At 38.0% G+C, this 18,421-nt stretch overlaps 1 protein-coding gene across 1 annotated transcript in view; it reads right to left on the reverse strand.

Moving 5' to 3' along the window:
* The window catches only part of FRK (fyn related Src family tyrosine kinase), a 107,119-nt gene that overhangs the window by 49,274 nt on the left and 39,424 nt on the right, over window positions 1-18,421 (reverse strand). The window contains exon 2 of the mRNA XM_047857712.1: window positions 6,398-6,519. Coding sequence (XP_047713668.1) covers window positions 6,398-6,519 — 122 coding nt within the window. The remainder of the gene's footprint in view (window positions 1-6,397; window positions 6,520-18,421) is intronic.

Raw genomic sequence — 18,421 nt, forward strand, 5'->3', positions numbered from 1 at the left:
AAATGAAGAATGAATGGATAGCTCAGGGAACTGGTAACAAAACACACAGCCTTTTGCCATTGGGCCAGCAACACATTAGAACGAGTCAGCAGATCTCAAAAAGTTTGGGTGCAATAATGGCATCTCAGTGGTCAATGGAAGTGAGTTTGGGTCTGACCCCTATGCCAGCAGAGAGACAGAGGCCACAATAGAAGTGATGTCTTTTTCCAATTTTGTCTGTTCTACAAAAGCCTTATTACCTGGAAACAACTAACCTGTCAAGGTTAGAAATAGTCTGTCTAAAATAAGCCTGAAGCACAGCAAATAAGAGGATTATTTGTGATCTTGCGTGGTCCAGATTTTAGAAGTTTAAGAAAGTGACAATGGTCTTGCTTGTCTTTGTTCCTGGTAGACTATAGGGTAAAGAGGTAAGTATTTGAGCCTCTACTGGCTTTACAAAGTATATGGCAACTATGGAGATAGAGGAGAAGAATGTACCAGAAAAAAGTGTCTGTCTTATGCCCAACGAGTTTATAATCTAGTGTGAAAAGCACATATTTACCTACAGTGAAAGAGTTACTCATAAATATAGATGAACCTTTGAATACGTAAGTTCAATGTGAAGGATACACACAAGGTCAACATGAAAGGGTACACATCTTCCCTAATGATGCCACTGTTGTTCTCATTGCCTTTTGAATTACCATCAGAATTAATTTATAAGACATGCAGAAATATTGAAAAAGTTACAGCACTTTGTATCCATGGTATCACTCAGGTTACTCATCCATATTATTCAGAAAGTTGCTTGAGATAATTCTGGCCACTTTCAAGTATCAAAGTTCCCCTCAGTGAATGAACACAGAGTTGCCCCAGCTAAGGGCCTTTAACAAAAGTGATATCCTTCCTGTAAGACACTTTTACCATCTGTGCAATACTTTAAGCAATGGCATTCTATTACTTTGAAGAGTGGGGCACCTGGGTGGCTTAGCTGGTTAAGCCTCTGACTGTTGATCTCCACTCAGGTCAGAATCTGACCGTTCATGAGTTCAAGACTCCCATCAGGCTCTGCACTGATAATGCAGAGCCTGCTGAAGATTCTTTCTCTCTCTGCCCCTATCTTGCTCGCTCTCTCTCTCTCAAAAAATAAATAAATTCTAAAAAATGTATTACTTTGAAAGGCAAAACATGTATTTGGTCTAAGTATTTCAGCATATTTACTTTAAAATTAAAATATATCCCAGGGTGTCTGGGTGACTCAGTCAGTTGAGAGTCACTGTGTCGGGCTCCACACTGACAGTGCAGAGCCTGCTTGGGATATTTTCTCTCTCTCTCTCTCTCAAAACAAATAAATAAAACTTTAAATAAATAAATAAAATTAAAAATATGTCCCTACAGAGGCCTATTTTATATTCTGAAGAAGGGACTTCATAGTAATCACAAAGTATCATAAAAGTCATGCATATTCCGTGGGACCTACATGTTCACTGTAATGGAAATTTATCCTAGAAGCACTCTGCTCAAATTCAAAAACAAGTCAAAAAAGAGATGGTGGCTACTTGTATGTCCACCATATGTCCATTGCTTCAAACATCTCTAAGCTTTCTTCCCTTGGTCTTCTCCCCTCTCTCCCTGTAAGCCATCTCTTCCTATATACCTCATTCTGACTAAAGTCACATTGTTCCCCCATCACTCAAGTCAGAGGTACAAGAGTCATCCTAATTTTTCTGCATCCTGATCGTACCCTACTTCTGATCAACTACCGACTCCCGTCGGTTCCATCTTCTAAATATTTCTCACTTCCGTTTCCTACTCTCCATTCGCCATACCTCTGCCCCGCTTCAGGCTCTCATCATTGGAGATAAGCAGGACTCTCTAGTAAAGAACCCTAGGAGCTGTTTCTTGATTGTGTGGTGAGGGCCCACTGAGCCGGTTTCACTATCACCCCCTATGGCCAGCAAGAGGGACTGCACCCGACCACAACTTGCAACAGGCCCCATGGTTTCCTCAGACAAAAAATGAACTGCAGTTTCCCACAGTGCCCAAAGCCCATACGTGCTGGGATTTCCAAATAGCCCTGCAAGTAGTTGATACCCACACCCAGACTGCTTAGCACCAAAGCAAAGACTGCTGTTGTGAGTCCTCAGTGATTCCCACACTTGCCTCATAAGAAAAGGAGAGCAACAGACGGGCCCTGTGGTTTCTGGGGATACCCTGTGCCAGGGCAGAACCTTGGTGTGACCAGCTGAGTTTGGGTCCCATCGGTCCTCTGTGCAGAATGCTGATGAACTCTGCTGCCTTGCACCTGTGATTGCAAACAGCTGCAAGGGATGCCACCGTATTTGCCCTAACACTCCTCAGACTATCACCTGCAAAACTCATCCCTTCTCCATATACTCTGAAAGGTCAGACCAGGTCACTTTCTGTCTAAAATTTCCCTCTGTAGAACAAGATCCAAATTCTTCACGTGGTCTACAAGACCCTGAACAGTCTAGCTCCAACCTTCCTTTCCAGGTTCATTTTCTGCCATTCCTTCTCTCCTCTTCTCCATCCCTGCTACACACACACACACACACACACACACACACACACACACACACCAGGCATACAACTCCATTCACTTGCCTTGCCAGGAATAATCATTCCCACACTGCTACCTGGTAACAATCATTGGTCCAGAACACAAATGCTTCCTCCTCTGTGAAACCTTCTTGTTCCCCCTCAGAGACTGGGCCCCTGCCTCCACTCCTCTCACTAGACAGCTGTACCTTCCTGAAGACTGGGTCCAGGGACTGTGCCTTGCTGCCTTTGCTGCCCTTCACCTAGCAGAGGCCTGGCACATGGTAGGCACTTGAATGTTGTTGAAGAAATAAGCAAATGTATACATAAATGATATCAACTTCTAAATGCATCTCCCTTAATATTGCTGATGAGCTTTTTTTGCCTCGTGTCCTCAATGTAGTCATTTTTCAACTATCTCCAATGTGTTATCGTTTGCTCTTAAAAGGGTTTCATTGACAATGAATCTGGAATTCTCTCTACAACTTTAGAGGTTTTTATATGCAGAGTTGCCTAAGGTAAAATTACAATGTGCAATGCAGAATCTCTTCTGAAAAACCCACCTGCAGCTCAATTTTAGCCTTCAAAGTGTATTTTCCTTAAAGTGTACTTTAAACAGTAATATAAATGCTTACAGAACTCCAAACAGCAAATTAATATTAATGGTAATAACAATAATAATTCCTCTGAAGTACTTGATTGAAGTCAAAAGATAGCCCAACAAGTTGACATGCAATCGAAATTTTATATTTTTCATCAGAAAAACAATTCACTACCAATGACAAATAACAGTAGGGCTACTAAAACTACCTGTCATGCATCTAATGAAGACAGATTCTCTGGCTACCACATATAATATGTAATATCCAAAAGTGCAGCTGTAATTCACAGCTAATTAGTGCCTTGCTGTTAGGAGAAGTGTCATGGCCCTAACTCTCTTTCCAGATCTACTCAGACCTCATCAGAGCCGACAGCCATGCAAGGATCACAACAAACCAATTAGCACCCACCCCAACCTTGGGCCGCTGCTTCGAGCCCGCCCCAGCATCAATAAATCATGCTTCTTCATGAAGCTCTTCTCTGACAGCTGCAAGCCATTGCCGCCCAAGGAATAAAGACAATACTTCTAAGGAAAACCCACGTAGGAAAGACAGAGATAGAAAAGGGGTATTATTGGCCCTCCTTTGGCAGCATAGCAGTCAGCAAAATTGAAGACCATCAATTCAGGCTGATTAAGGGGACAACTGCACTAGAAAATAAATCTATGACGGGTATATCTGAAGGTCCTTAGTGGTAATCAACAGTCAGTAGTTGGGTTGTTTGTTTGTTTGTTTGTTTTAATGTAGACATATTGAAGACCTTTTCTTTCCATTTTTCTCTTGGATAGCCCTCCTTCCGGCTAATAAGAAAATTTTCCTTTCAGTAGAATATAATGGCCTGCATTTACTTTGTCCCCCAGTGAATACACAGCAATCAGACAATTCATTTGAAAGACTCTAAATTGTTTGACTTCATTCAAAAAGAATCCATAATGATATGCTGGTTTCCGAGCAAGGCCTACAAAGCTTCCTAGATCCATAAGCAAGCGCTAGAGTATTCTCAGCACATAACAGCCAATATCCTTGTAATTTTGTTCTAAGCCCGTAAAGCTGTTTTGTTCCATAATATTCTACTTAGAAAGTGTTCAGAATAGTCACTGTAGTCTGGGCATTATTCAAAGATATGACTCAAGCAATTCTACTTTTAGTTTGTTTTCCTCATAGAAATATTCTTCTCTGTGTTTAATGCTAATCTAAAACATTTAATCTCGCTTTTAGCCAAATAATGATTACCTAATTTTACATATAAGTATTGGGAAAGCCAAATAAACAAACATGGATACATTTAAATGAGAAATCCTCTTATATCTCTTCTTATCATTAAGCATAGAGATTTCCAAAAGACATGTTTTTCTTCCTCTGAGTAAATATTCTCATGGAAATTTTCAAATATTTATCTATAAGGATGTCCACTATATCGTATTTCATAACAGCAAAATAACTAAAAATAATGAAAATATACAAAATATGAAATAGATTAATACCCATTCAATAAATACCCATTTGATGGAAGATTGCAGGGTTTCTAAAAATAATGATATAGACAAATATTAAATGACATGCAAAAAATATTCAAGGATACTGAAAGAATAAGAAAAATGGAGCCTAGAACCATTGAGTGCATTTGTATACATACAAATAGGTGTGTATATACACACACATATTTATATTTATACATATTTTTCTGTACAAGGTGATCTCAATTTATTTTCTGAATATGAGTGTGTGTGTTTGTTTAAATAAATATGTTTAAAGGTTAAGCACAGAAAAAAAGCTTGCCAGAAAAGCTATTCAAATATTAAAAATATATCTTCAGAAGGTGATATTTTAGATTATGATATCTTAGATTATTTTAGATAGTTCATATAAAAGTGTTTATACTGCTTTCATAATCAGAAAAAAGTTATTATACCTAATAAAATATTCACTTATGTCACCTGGGTATATATAGGTGTGCACTGGTATGAAGTCACAGGCTGATAGGGCATCAATTCTGAGTGGCTAATGCCCAACCTATATCAGTCATTAAATTCTTTGATTATTGCCTTAGATATAAGCAAGATTGGAAAGGTCAGAGTCTCATCCTACTTGGGTACATTTCAAAAATAGTAACCAGAAGAGCATCCTCTAACTAAGTAGGGGTGGAGCTGGAACCAAACAATTTGAGAACACCATATTAACTTGATGCTGGAATAGGCAGGGGCTGAAGGATGGAGCCTCTGAAAAAAAAACTGTCTCAACACCACTGTCCTTAATCCTTTCCAGCTCCAATCCATCTGCCCTAATATTTGGGACTTCCTGGTGTGAGGAAGAAAACTGGGGACCAAACACATATAGGGCCTGAGTTCAGGTCCAATCAAAGTTCCTAGGACACAAGGGCTCAGGGCCTGCTTCACTACTGCACCATGAAGGCCATGCTGACTTCCAGCTCAGGGAGCCAGGCAGACACAATAAGATATGATAAACATTTACCACAGGGCCAACAGGGATAAAGGAAGGCAAAATCTCTTCCCCCAAAAGGTTTATGTCTAGTTGGAGAAACAGAGTACACACTAAAGGGCATAATAACATACAATGGGCCTGGACAATACAGAGGTCAGAGCACAGCAAGGAAAGAAAAATTCTCATGTGACAGATGAGTCTAAATGGTCTTTAAGAAAGGACATTCAATAGCTTTGCAACCTACACTGAGAGACAGATTCATGAAAGCAGAAACATGCATATTAGCACCTGTAACTATTAAGGATAATTCTCAGGCCTTTCCTCCTTCCTAAGACAATGTAAAGTCAACATGTATTTGACTCTTTAGCTGAAAAACTACATTTGACCAAATTTTACAAGTCATGGGATTAACCAAATGCATTTGTATCCAACATTTCAATTCATTTTCTATCGACCAGGCAAAGACAAATGAAATGCAAAAATTGAAACGGTATTGTGGAAAGATCAAATTTGACAACAGTGTAGTTTCTACTTTTTGCTTATCATTTCCCTAGAAGGAGAAACCCCTAGATAATACAAAAGTGAGAAAATGCAGCCAGACCTATTTAATCTTCATTTCATATGGAAACTTCTATCCATAGTTAGAAACTGTTTGTTAATTTCTATATTACTCTTGGGTAGTTCATATTTAATTTTGGTACTTACTACGAAAATAAGAAATAAGGCAAATTTCAAATTAACCTGTCCATGTTCACACAGCAGGTTCATGACTACAGACTCTCAAACCCATATTTAGATCACACAAACAATGCCCATACCTGAAAGGGCGAAATCTCCTTTCTGGCTTTCACTCTCTCTGATTAGAAAGGCACCAGTCTGGTTTTCTGAATATAATAGTTGTTTTTCTGCATCTGTTCTCTTGATTGCTCCAAAGAACCACCTAAAAAGAAACAGATGTAAACTTTAGTTAACCAATCAACCATTATTTTTTAAAGAACAGGAAGTTCGGCAAGAAGTATTCTAACATCAGAAGTGTTTAGTATTCTTTAGTGAAACTATCACAGGTGTAAATGGTAGCTTTTGATACTTGAGATGATTTTTCTGGATGTCTGTAACCCTCACCAGGACTCTTTCAAAAATTATAAAATAGGAATTTGGCTGATGCCTGCTACCACGTCCCTACTCACATCTGCATTCTGTCTGAGAGGTCATGTGTCCTCCTTCTGTCAAATCCAAAGCCTCCAGGGTGGGCCTGCCATCTGAGCCCACTGGGTTCCACGCTCTACAATTACTCATCATCACCATCAAACTGTTCGCTGCCTCACCCAACACGTTCTAGGTGTTAGGAGGCAAACATTCCAATCAAAGGATTCATACATTTCACATTAAAGTGTAGACAATTAAAAACGTAGTTTTCTGGACATTAATTCCCTCCCCCCATCCATTACTACCTAAACCTACCATAAGATGCAATGATTTTGCATGTTTAGGAGGAATTTTTCAAATATAAAGGAAATTTTCATTGGTGGAGAGATTATGTGAAAAAGATACTTCCATGTGGGAAGTGTCTTCTTAGTGCCACCCCCACTTCTTATCTTTACCCTCCTATCCTGAACATTCCAGGTCAGGATATGAGTCAGATACTGAACACACAAATGTGTGAATGTGAGAAACCCTGGCAAAGAATTATGGATTTTAACATGAGAGCCAGTCTAAGATGCATATCAAGTCGGTACACACCAAGGTGATACTAAGAGGAAGCTGAGAAAATATGCTTTTCACTAATGACCTCCCACTCTAGGGTCAAAAAGTTGAACTTTATCATCTAAGATTTTAGATAAAACATTTATCTGTTCAGGTATCATCTTCTTATTTTTGTTAATGTTTATTTTTGAGAGAGAGAGACAGAGTGCAAGTGGGGGAGGAGCAGAAAGAGAGACACAGAATCCGAAGCAGGCTCCAGGCTCTGAGCTGTCAGCACAGACCCCGAGGCAGGGCTCAAACCCACAAACTGTGAGATCATGACCTGAGCCAAAACCGGACACCCAACCGACTAAACCACCCGGGCACCCCTTCAGGTACCATCTTCTAAAATGTAGACACTCAGGGTCGGCTTTAGCTCAAGCAGTTACTTCGCGTGTGGTTACTAAAATGTAGACACTCAAAGAGAGAAAATATAGGCTTGAAGGAAGAAATAAAGGCTGTGTGAGGAACTGTAGGCTGTTAGAGGATATACAGGCCATCAGAAATTGGCTCCAATTGGTTTGACATGTCATGGATATTGGGGAGTATGAGTGCACTGAGGGTGATACAATTGGAAGGAAGAGGGGAAAGGAAGTGAAAAGAGAGACCTTAAACTATAATCATTACCTGACAAAGCCAAGGTATTTGTTTACCATTTTGCCAATCAAGTTTCTAATTACACAGTATTAATTATACCAGTCAGGATATACCGGGTTTCATAGGAGTAATGAACAATGCCAAAAAATCTCCATGGCTTAAGATGACAAAGATCTGTTTTTCATTCAGCTGCATGTCTACCAAAGGTCACTTGGGGCTCTACTCTGTGTCTATCTCTATGTCTACCAGGGCATTTCCATCTCCATGCTTCCACGATTGCTGAGGCAGGAGATAAAACATGTGGCAAATCACAGGCTGGTTCCTGGAGCTTCTATTTAAAGCTTCTACATAAGAATGAAGCCATTGCAAATAAGTCATATGTTTGTGCCTAAATACAAAGAGAGTAGGAAATGCAATCCCACTGTTTCCCAGAAGGCAAGAGAGCTGGAATCATTTGGTAGACTACACTAATGACTGCCACACTGATTCAACAGCAAGGACCAAATTGATGTCCACAGACTATAGTTTACCTGACTGAAATTATAGAAGGCATGGAAACATTCCAAGGGGCTATGTAACGAATTCATAGAAAAATTAAAAAATGCATGCTTTTCTACAACTGCAGAAATAAGTCAATAGAATAATGGAACAACAACAAAATTAATTAATTAATTAATTAAAAAAAATTTGAACAGACCCAAACACACAAATTAGAGGTAAAAGAATGGATAATTCAGGGGCACCTGGGTGGCTCAGTCGGCTAAGCATCTGACTTCGGCTCAGGTCATGATCTCACCACTCATGAGTTCAAGCCCCACGTCAAGCTATGTGCTGACAGCTCAGAGCCTGGAGCCTGTTTTGGATTCTGTGTCTCCCTCTCTCTCTCACCCTTCCTGGCTTGCAGTGTCTGTCTCTCAAAAATTAAAATAAACATTAAAAAAATTTTTTTTAAGAATGGATTATTCAATAACAAATGCCAGTACTACAAATAATCCATATGGAAAAAATTAATTGATGCTATCTACAACATACAACATAGTCCTACATAAAGACCTAGTGTAAAAAGCAATCTTTAAAACTTTCCGAGGACACCAGACTAAGGAAGTTTTCTTAGATAAGAGAAAAACAAAAAGACATAAAAACCTTAAGGGAAAAAAATTGATAATACTTCTTACACTACAAAAACTTCAACAACTGCAAGATTACTGTGAAACAAAATTAAAATACAAGCCACAGACCTGGAGAAAATATTTGCAAAGTATATAACCAAGAACAGGGATAGTGGTCAGATTACATAGAGACTTATAATCAATATTTTTAAAAAAAGAGACAAAACAGTAGAAAAATTGGCATAGCATAATTGTACAGTTCACAGAAAAGGAAAACCCAATTACTAATAAAAATAAGAAAAGAAGCACAGTCTCTATCGGTGCCAATAATTAGGAATATTAGGAATATTAAATATTAAAACAATGAAATGTCACACTTCGAGCTGGACAAAATTTAAAACTTTTACATTCAGGTATTGGAAAAAAATGTGAAGCAAGAACCTTCATACAGTTCTAGATGCAATATCATCTGGTACAACTACTCCAGAGAGCAATTTGACAATATCTAATAACGCTACATATTCCTATACTATTCAGTTTCACTTCTAGATTACACACCATATGTGCTCAAGGAAATAAATCGTGACAGCATTCACTGAAGAATTCTAGCATTGAAAAATTGGAAACAATCTAAATGTCCACTGTAAGGGAATAGATAAACAAACTTGGTTATAGATCTAAGACAGAATACCACACAGTAATTAAAACAAGTAAATTGTTCAGGGACAAAAGGGAGTTGAAGAATGATACATACTCTTACAATGCCATTTACATAAAGTTTAAGTCAACACATAAAAAACACTAGATATTTTTATGGACAGTTGAATGCTTAATGAAAGCTAATAGTTAATAAGTAATAGTATTTTTTTAGTCCATTTCCAGAAATGGTGACGTTTCTTCGCACAAATATCTTAAGCACATTAGCAACATGGGTCAAACATGATCAACCCCAATGCATTTTCCTGATTCTGAGTGCATTAATTATGGCATCAACATTAAAATGTTTGCTCTAAATGTAAATATTTAAACCTTTATAAGAATTATTATTTATCTAGCAGATTAAATTCTTAGAAGTATGATTATGTCTCATATATCTCATTATTTTCAAGAATAAATATTCCATTATATGTTTTAGATACATACATTACATTTGTATTTTGGATAATTAATTCTGTAAATGATGTATTTTCGCTGCCCAATATATGTATAAACATAAGGAATCTACTCCTGAAACCATTGTTTCACTATATGCTAACTAATTTGGATGTAAATTTTAAAAAATAAAAAATATATGTACAAATAAGCAGTTTTTGTAAATCAAATGGTTAAAGATATAGTAATTTTACACCATTTATAGAAAGGAACTCTGCAGTAATTTTTTTTAAAAAATCCTTTTATATGTCACCAATTTTAGATTCTTGAATAATAGTTTGGTACACTCATTTTACAAGGCAAATCACACCAGCACTGAATCCACAATAACAGTGAAATGCATGTAAATATTTGATTGGATCCATCGACTCAGTTAATACCTGGAATTTTATTTGGCCGGCTACCATCGGGAAGTGACTATAAATAAAACAATTGTTTTCTGCATGTAGTTGCATTACAATGCCATCTTTCATACTCAGTGGTGACGCAACCACTATAAACTGAATCGTAAGAGCATGTGCTGCAGCACAGACTAATGGGAAAATGATAGGTCTTTCCACCATCTGCACATGGGAGAATTGTTCCTTAATTTGTGTTTTGAGCCCATGGCAGAACTGTCATTCTCCGTTCTGCACATTAGAGTCCCTGTTGGCCCCATCCTGGAAGGTCAGGCACACCCCAGCCCTGCGTGTCCGCCACAGCCACTGTCAGCGCTTTCAGCTGTAGTTCTTGTGTGCAGTAAACAGTGAGTGCAGAGAAGGGATCAGGATACCCTAGGGCGGATCAGGGAGAGTCTTACAAATCAGCGATCCTCCAAGTGTGGTCCCTGGATCGGGAGCATCAGCATGCAAACTTGTTAGAAAAGGAAATTTGCAAGCATGTCCCGTATCTACTGATTCAGAGACTGTGGGATGTTGCCCTGCAATCTGGGTTTTAATAGATCCCCAGGTGCAGCTGATGCACAGTAAAATTTGAGAACTACTGAGTTATAGGAATAGTAAAAAAAAATTAAAAATTTATATGAGACAGCTGAAAATAATGTTAGAGTTTGGTTTACATGGGAAAAATTACCCAATAAAATGACACCACACACAGTCAGGCACACGCATTTCATTGATCTTTAATGCAACTAACCTGTATTGCTATGCCATACTTGCCATGAAAGAGATCTTGATTAAGAATAACCAAAAAGGGGAAGAAAATGCTTCAACGAGATGAAAATGGAGCGAAAAGCATGATGTCTATTTTGGATGAAAGGAGTATGTGATTGAAGTCTAAGGTTTATTTTGTAAACATTTACCCAGTGTCTATGGTGTGTAAATTCTGTAGCACAGACACAGAAAGATCTGCAAGGCATACTACTGGGTGAAAAAGGGTAAGCTGCAGAGTAATCAAAATATTAGTTTTATTTATATCTTAAAAACCAAAAATTACATGTGCTTACTGCTCTGGAGATGAGTGAACAATAACAAAAGTGATGGCAAAAAAAAAAAAAAGAAAAAAACTTTCACTTTTTACTCTGCATTCTTCTCCATAATTTGGATATTTACAATAATATATTGTTTTATATTATTTTGTAATTCACTTAAAAATTTAAGAAAGTCATTCAGGAACATGCTATAAAAACTACATACTATTAAAGATCTGAAGCAGAAACTTTGGCAGTTAGAACTGATAGCAGAAAAATCTCAAATCAGTATGAGACAAGTGCTTACGGATGAACAGTGAGACCAACGGAGGAGCAAACATGACCCCAGGGTTCCAAATATGGATGGCTGAAGAACAATGCGCCCAGCAACACATTAAAGGCACAAGACGATAATGATTAAGAGCTACAGCATCTCACTGGGAACGTTAACTTCCCTGTGCCTGGATTTCGTCATTTGTTAGTGAGAATAATAGTAACTGCCCTGTAGGTTTGTTTTGAAAGTAAGAAAAACGATGTATGTAGAGTGTTTGATGCCTGGACGCATTCTTGCCTGATAAACAGCACCTATTTTAAGAAAACTAATTTAAGGGAGAAATTATTTATTTGGCTTTAGACATGTTAGGTTTGAGGTCATGATGAAACATGAGTAAATATGGGAACGTGACCTCACTTCTCTAGATGTGTTTGTATCGGAAGTTTCCTCCCGAGTGATTTTTCTGTCCTGCCTGTCCTCTCTGGACTAGGACACGCTGCCACCAGGTGGCAGTAGGCCATTTTACTAAGTCAAAAAGGCTAAAGCTATAGTGTGATAACTGGAGGTTCTTTATTTTACAAAAAAAAAAAAAAAGACAAAATTAGGCTTAAAAAAACAGAATTTATGCATTGTTACCTAATATCAACATATTAGATAATGTAGATGTCAATTAAAATTTAAGAAAATCAACATGTAAACAGATGTGGTGCCTCCGTCAATATTTCTTCATTTCCTCTAATAGTCTTATTCTGTGCACTCTGCTGCCTTAGTGACTAGCACAAAGTAGGTATCTAGCACACTCATAATTGCAATCAAATGGTGATAGTTTCCTCCTACATTTTTTAAGTAAGCTCTATGCCCAGTGTGGGGCTTGAAATCATGACCCCAAGATCCACAGTCACATACTCTACAGACTCAGCCAGTCAGGCACCACTCTTCCTATATTTTGAAAAAGAGAAAACTTATTCCCAATAACTGTTGGCTAACATTTACAAAATTTAACATATAATTTCTTTTCCCAATGCCTCCCTTACAGCCAAGACAGCTGGCCTTACACCACAGTAAACAGGCCCTGAAAAAAACAAGTTTGTAAAACCCGCCCCAGACTACTACTGGTATCCTCCCAGAAACTGCAGAAAGGGAAATGGGTAGATCAGCTTGGCCTATCCACCCATGAGGAAAGTCACCTGGAAGGACTGCCCAGGTGGGAACTCGTGGTTAGGTCTGTCTTTTTGTTGTCCTCACAGTTACACATGTGACAATGGAGAAAACCACCAATCATCTTCACCAGTATGGCTTGGGGGACATCAGTGACACTAACATTTTTGCAAAACACCTACAGTTTTCAGGGTATAATCATAATCACATTTATTCATTTATTGTGTCTAAACGTAAGGCTTGGATCCATGGTCCCTTGAGTTATGGCAGTTCCATAGGACTCACCTGCATCTATCTGGGTTTCAGCAACACTGCCAGGAAAGCCTCTGTGCGGTTCCTTCCTCTCCAGGTAGTCACATCCCTCCCCTTCCTTAGGCTCAGCATCCCGCTTGGCTCACAGCAAGTGAGCCCTGACACTCTCTTCCCACTCACAAGCATGAGAAGGGCAAAGAAAAACATAAATAATGCTCATATGTATTTTGTTATTCATTCCTTCCTTTTCATTTCCCTCATCACAACCTTTGTCCAATTTGTCATCACCACTTAGATTACAGCAATATTTTACTATTTGTTCTCTTTAATATTAACAGCTTTTGCTTATTGATCAGGTACAGGGAGCCAGGAACTGCTGCTACAGTGTTGCATGCATTATCTCAGACTCTTCCCCCTTGCTCACGCCCCCACCACTAGATTAATCATTTGATAATATGACCTGGTACACTTCACCAATGCATACACATTAATAAGTTGTTGGGGCGGTGGGGGGGGGGGGGCGTGCCTGGGTGGCTCAGTTGGTTGAGTGTCTGACTTTGGCTCAGGTCATGATCTCATGGTTTGTGGGTTCGAGCCCTGTATTGGGCTCCACACTCACAGCGCAGAGCCTGCTTGGGATTCCCTCTCCCTCCTCTCTCTCTGTCCCTCCCCAACTTGCACATGCAGGTGTGCTCTCTCTCTCTTTCTCTCAGAATAAATAAATTTTAAAAATTAAAAAAAAATAATAAGTTTTAAGGGTTCCCTTTGTTTCTGGAATAAAATCCTTACTGATTTGGAATTTCAGTCTGTCATCAGGACACCAGCCATTTCCTGCACAGTATCTTCCCCACCATCAATTCTTTAGATCTAGCTAAACTTCTACTCTTACGGTTATTTGTACTGGCATCACTTAAATTTGCCTGCCCAGAATCCCCACAGTATTCACTGACTACCCTTCTGGTGGTTTTGCATGTAGCATACAAACGCTATAGCTCCTTTTTTTTTTTTTTTTTAAAGATTATTCTGTGTTCACTTGAGGCTGACGACCTCCTGGGCACAAAGCCTAACTGAGAACATCACATACGCCTTTTAGAATAGTCAAATAAATGCCTGTTGATGAAACAATTAATACATTGTACCTCGATGTGGGGATTTTATATGTCTTTCGGTTTATACTGAATGTTGAACTAGATAAAGCCTGTGTGTTCATGTAATCTTTTATTTGTGCTTGCCACATAGTTCTGGTGTGTTAAGTGCTTAGGGGAGAAGCCTTATCTGCTCTGGGCCAGATTCGAATGTTAATTGGCCACACACCACAAATTCCAATCTGATCACAGTCTTCTCCAAAAGAAAACATTTGCCTATGAACCTAAAGATCGAAAATGAAGCTTATTTTTCTGTCCTCCAGAACACAAGCCTATCAGGGCTGCACACATGTAAAGAATGCGTGACAAAGTGATAATGCCGCCTCCAATATCTGAGGTAGGACTTGCGGTCACATGGAAACCAGGAAGCTCCTTGCGTGGATCATATGATAAAGCTTTGTTGTTGTTGTTGTTGCTATTGTTCACCTGTGTAGTCATCATAAAAGGGGAATTTTGAAGGAACTCTTTAGAGAGGAAGTAAGATGAACTAATTGGTACTTTCACCAGTGGGGAAAGTGTAGTGCTATGTGTTTGTAAGGATATGATTATAACCTGAACCCACTTCCCAGTACTAGTAATCAAAAACTTTTAATGACTCACTTGAATTTTTATAAAGAACATAACAAAGTTCAAATAGGGAGTCAATCTCAAGGTACTGCTTTGGTTTCACAACCGTCTTCTATTTGTGTGAAAGGAAATGGAAGCTGACATTGATTTCTCTTTTAAAATAAAAAATAAAGTGTGGGCATATATAATGATATTTCCAATCATCAAGCCTGAAATGTAAGTGTAAATTTTAACCCGTCTGCTTTGTTTTTGTACAACATTTGTGATAGTTTGTCCTAGAAACTAGAGAAATATGGATTAGAGTAAAAAAAAACATTAGTCATGGGGCACCTGGGTGGCTCACTTGGTTAAGTGTCTGACTCCTGAATTCAGTTCAGGTCATGATCTCCTGGTTGGTGAGTTCAAGCCCCGTGTCAGGCTCCGTGCTGACAGCACAGAGCCTGCTTGGGATTTTTTCTCTTTTTTCTCTCTCTCTTTCTCTGTCTCTCTCAAAATAAATAAATAAACTTCAAAAAAAAAGCATTAATCATTAAGAAGTTTCCATCTTTGTCACATCCAAAGAAAGTAAATGCAATTGATTTTATAATGCTTAGGAAAATGCCTTACTTCACAAAACACCACAAATGTTCACTGCAATTCTTTATTTGAATAAGCTTTTGGGTAGTAGTATGACTTTTGAATAGTTACAGGGAGGACTGATTTCAGAGGTGACTGCTCCACTTAGTTTCCTACCAAAAAAACCCCACTAGTTATCTCCTCTCATGAAACACTTCCTTTCTCACTTCCAAGATAAAAAAAAAAAAATGAAACGAACTTTTTAATTCACTTAATTTTAAAGAATTTATTTCCCAGTGTCATGAATGATATTCTCTCATCCCACTTCATTTAAACCACTGAGTATTCTTGACAGATCTACAAAATATGGGGCACCTGGCTGGTTCACATGCCAGTACCATATGTGACTCTTGATCTCGGGGTAGTGTTTTCAAGCCCATGTTGGGCATAGCACTTATTTTAAAAAATAAAAAATAAAGATCTATAAAATAACTTGCTCTTTGGGATTTTTCATAGAATAAACAAGATCAAATGTTGAGTCTAGTAAGCCAATAGTTCATGTGCCTACCTTGTTCATGAGCCTACCTTGTTCATGATTGGTTAATAATGATATTCTCTAGGAACTAGAGGGTATTATGCTAAGTGAAATTAGTCAGAGAAAGACAAATATCTTATGACTTCACTCATAGGACTTTAAGACACAGAACAGATGAACACAAGGGAAGAGAAGCAAAAATAATATAAAAACATGGATGGGGACAAAACATAAGAGACTCTTAAATATGGAGAACAGAGGGTTACTGGAGGGGTTGTGGGAGGGGGGATAGGCTAAATGGGTAAGGGACATTAAGGGGCATTCAGGAATAAATGATCCTGAAATCATTTTTGCACTATATGGTAACTAATTTGGATGTAAATTTAAAAATTAAAATTAAAAAAAATTATATACTCTATATCATCATGTACTCCCATTAAACCCTTTACTCTAAATAAGATAGTAAACATCTTGAAGGTATCTTAACCTTCTTATTACCCTACAAAGTGATATTAATATAGTATTCTAAATGTTTCATATGCTAAAATATGTCATTAACATTCATTTCATACTAACTGTATGGAGAACAGATGAAGAATCATAAGAACAAAAGAAGGGTATATTTCTTTTCCTTTGAAAATTTTAGAGTATCAAGGGAGGGATAAAAGATCATTTCAACTGAGTAATAAATAAAAAAGAAAGTGACAGAAACAAAAGCATTTAAGTGCTAAGGGAACTACAATCCAAGAAATAAACAACCAACAGTGTGTCAACAATGGAAGACATCTTAAAGAAAATAAGGATTCAGAAAAGATGAGAAATCCAAAGAAATGAAGGGCAAGGGTATGTCACAGGTGAAGAACCAGCAACATGTTCATGAGTAGATTGGCTTCAAGGGCAATGAGGCGGAGGAGCGTCAATTAAATGAAGAAGAAACCAAACCAGTTCTTTAATGTTTATGGGCAATTCCATGTAGAAACAACCAACTCTATGTGGGAATTAGGTCTTCAGCAAGATAAGATATTCCATCGAAGATTTAACAGTAAAGAATTTTGAGTTCTGGGCACACCTGCAAAAATGACAGGAAAATCTGACCTCTTCTTTAAAAAATTGTTTAGTGAACAAATTTAAGAGGTGAAAATGTGGAAGGTGAGGAAGGGAGAGCAAGAAAGAATTATTCTATGGGAGGAACCCAAGAGAGGTGATCAGAATTTTAGAGCTAGAAATAAATTTTTATGAGGGTCCCTGGGTAAGCCTCTGAAACTTATTGTAAATGTGTTTTACTGAGCATGTGCATTCTCTGGGAAGAATCGTGTTTCATTAAATTCTCAGTGACGCCTGTGACAGAAACTACCCATCTCCTTCAATAAGGCTAAGTGGTTTTTTTGCTGGTTCACGAAAGAGCTGGTAACAAAGCTATAACCACAGCCTACCACCGTAAAATCCCTCCACTCATTCATTTTTCATTCAACAATTATTTACTGAGCACTTACTATGTGCCAGGCATGGTTCCAGTTAGTAGAAATATAGCAGTGAATGGAACAAACAAAAAGTCCTGTTTTTATGGAGCTCAGATACTAATGGGGAAACACAGACAACGAATTAAAAACATGCATAATTATACAGTGTGTTTGAAGGTGATAAGTGCAAAAGAGAAAAAAAATGAAGCAAAGTAAGAAGAAAAGAGACTATATTTTAAAACTCACTCTTAGTCAGCAGCAATATGTGGCAGGGGGAATTCCAGAGGGTTTTTCTGTGTGTTCCTAAAGTCAAAGTAACCAGAATAGATTCAGCTGTGGAGAAAAATTGGATAGAATCTTTGAAAGGAGTAGACAAGTGAGGATGGTAATCCACTCTAGGATTGAGACAATATTCAGATTTCCCAACTGCAGCTTGGCCGATATCTATTAGCATTTTTTTCTAGTTAAGAAATAAACAATATCCATCAATTTCACTAATTATCACTGATGTTCATGGAAATGCAAAACACCAGAAGCTACAAGTATCCTCCAAGGCTCTCCTTGGGCGTGATGGCTCTTTAGCCAAAGAAAAGTGAGCAATCTGTTTAACGGGAAGAGCATTCTTTTCTAAAAAATAACTATACATAGAATAGAAATAATATTTCTGATTATAAAGGAATAGTTGAGGTAGGATTTCTTTCTAGATATCTCTTAAGTCCATACAAAAATCAACATGCTTAAATGAAATTGTCTTCCACGTTTGGCAAACGTACAGTGAAAAACAAAGTCTCTATTGTCTTAACCCATACATGGCACAGAGACATACACATATATGTGGATGAGGATGTATGGGTGTGTGTGTGTGTGTGTGTGTGTGTGTGTGTGTG

This window comes from Prionailurus viverrinus, chromosome B2 (assembly GCF_022837055.1).
Source record: "Prionailurus viverrinus isolate Anna chromosome B2, UM_Priviv_1.0, whole genome shotgun sequence".
NCBI classification, from domain to species: Eukaryota; Metazoa; Chordata; class Mammalia; order Carnivora; family Felidae; genus Prionailurus; species Prionailurus viverrinus.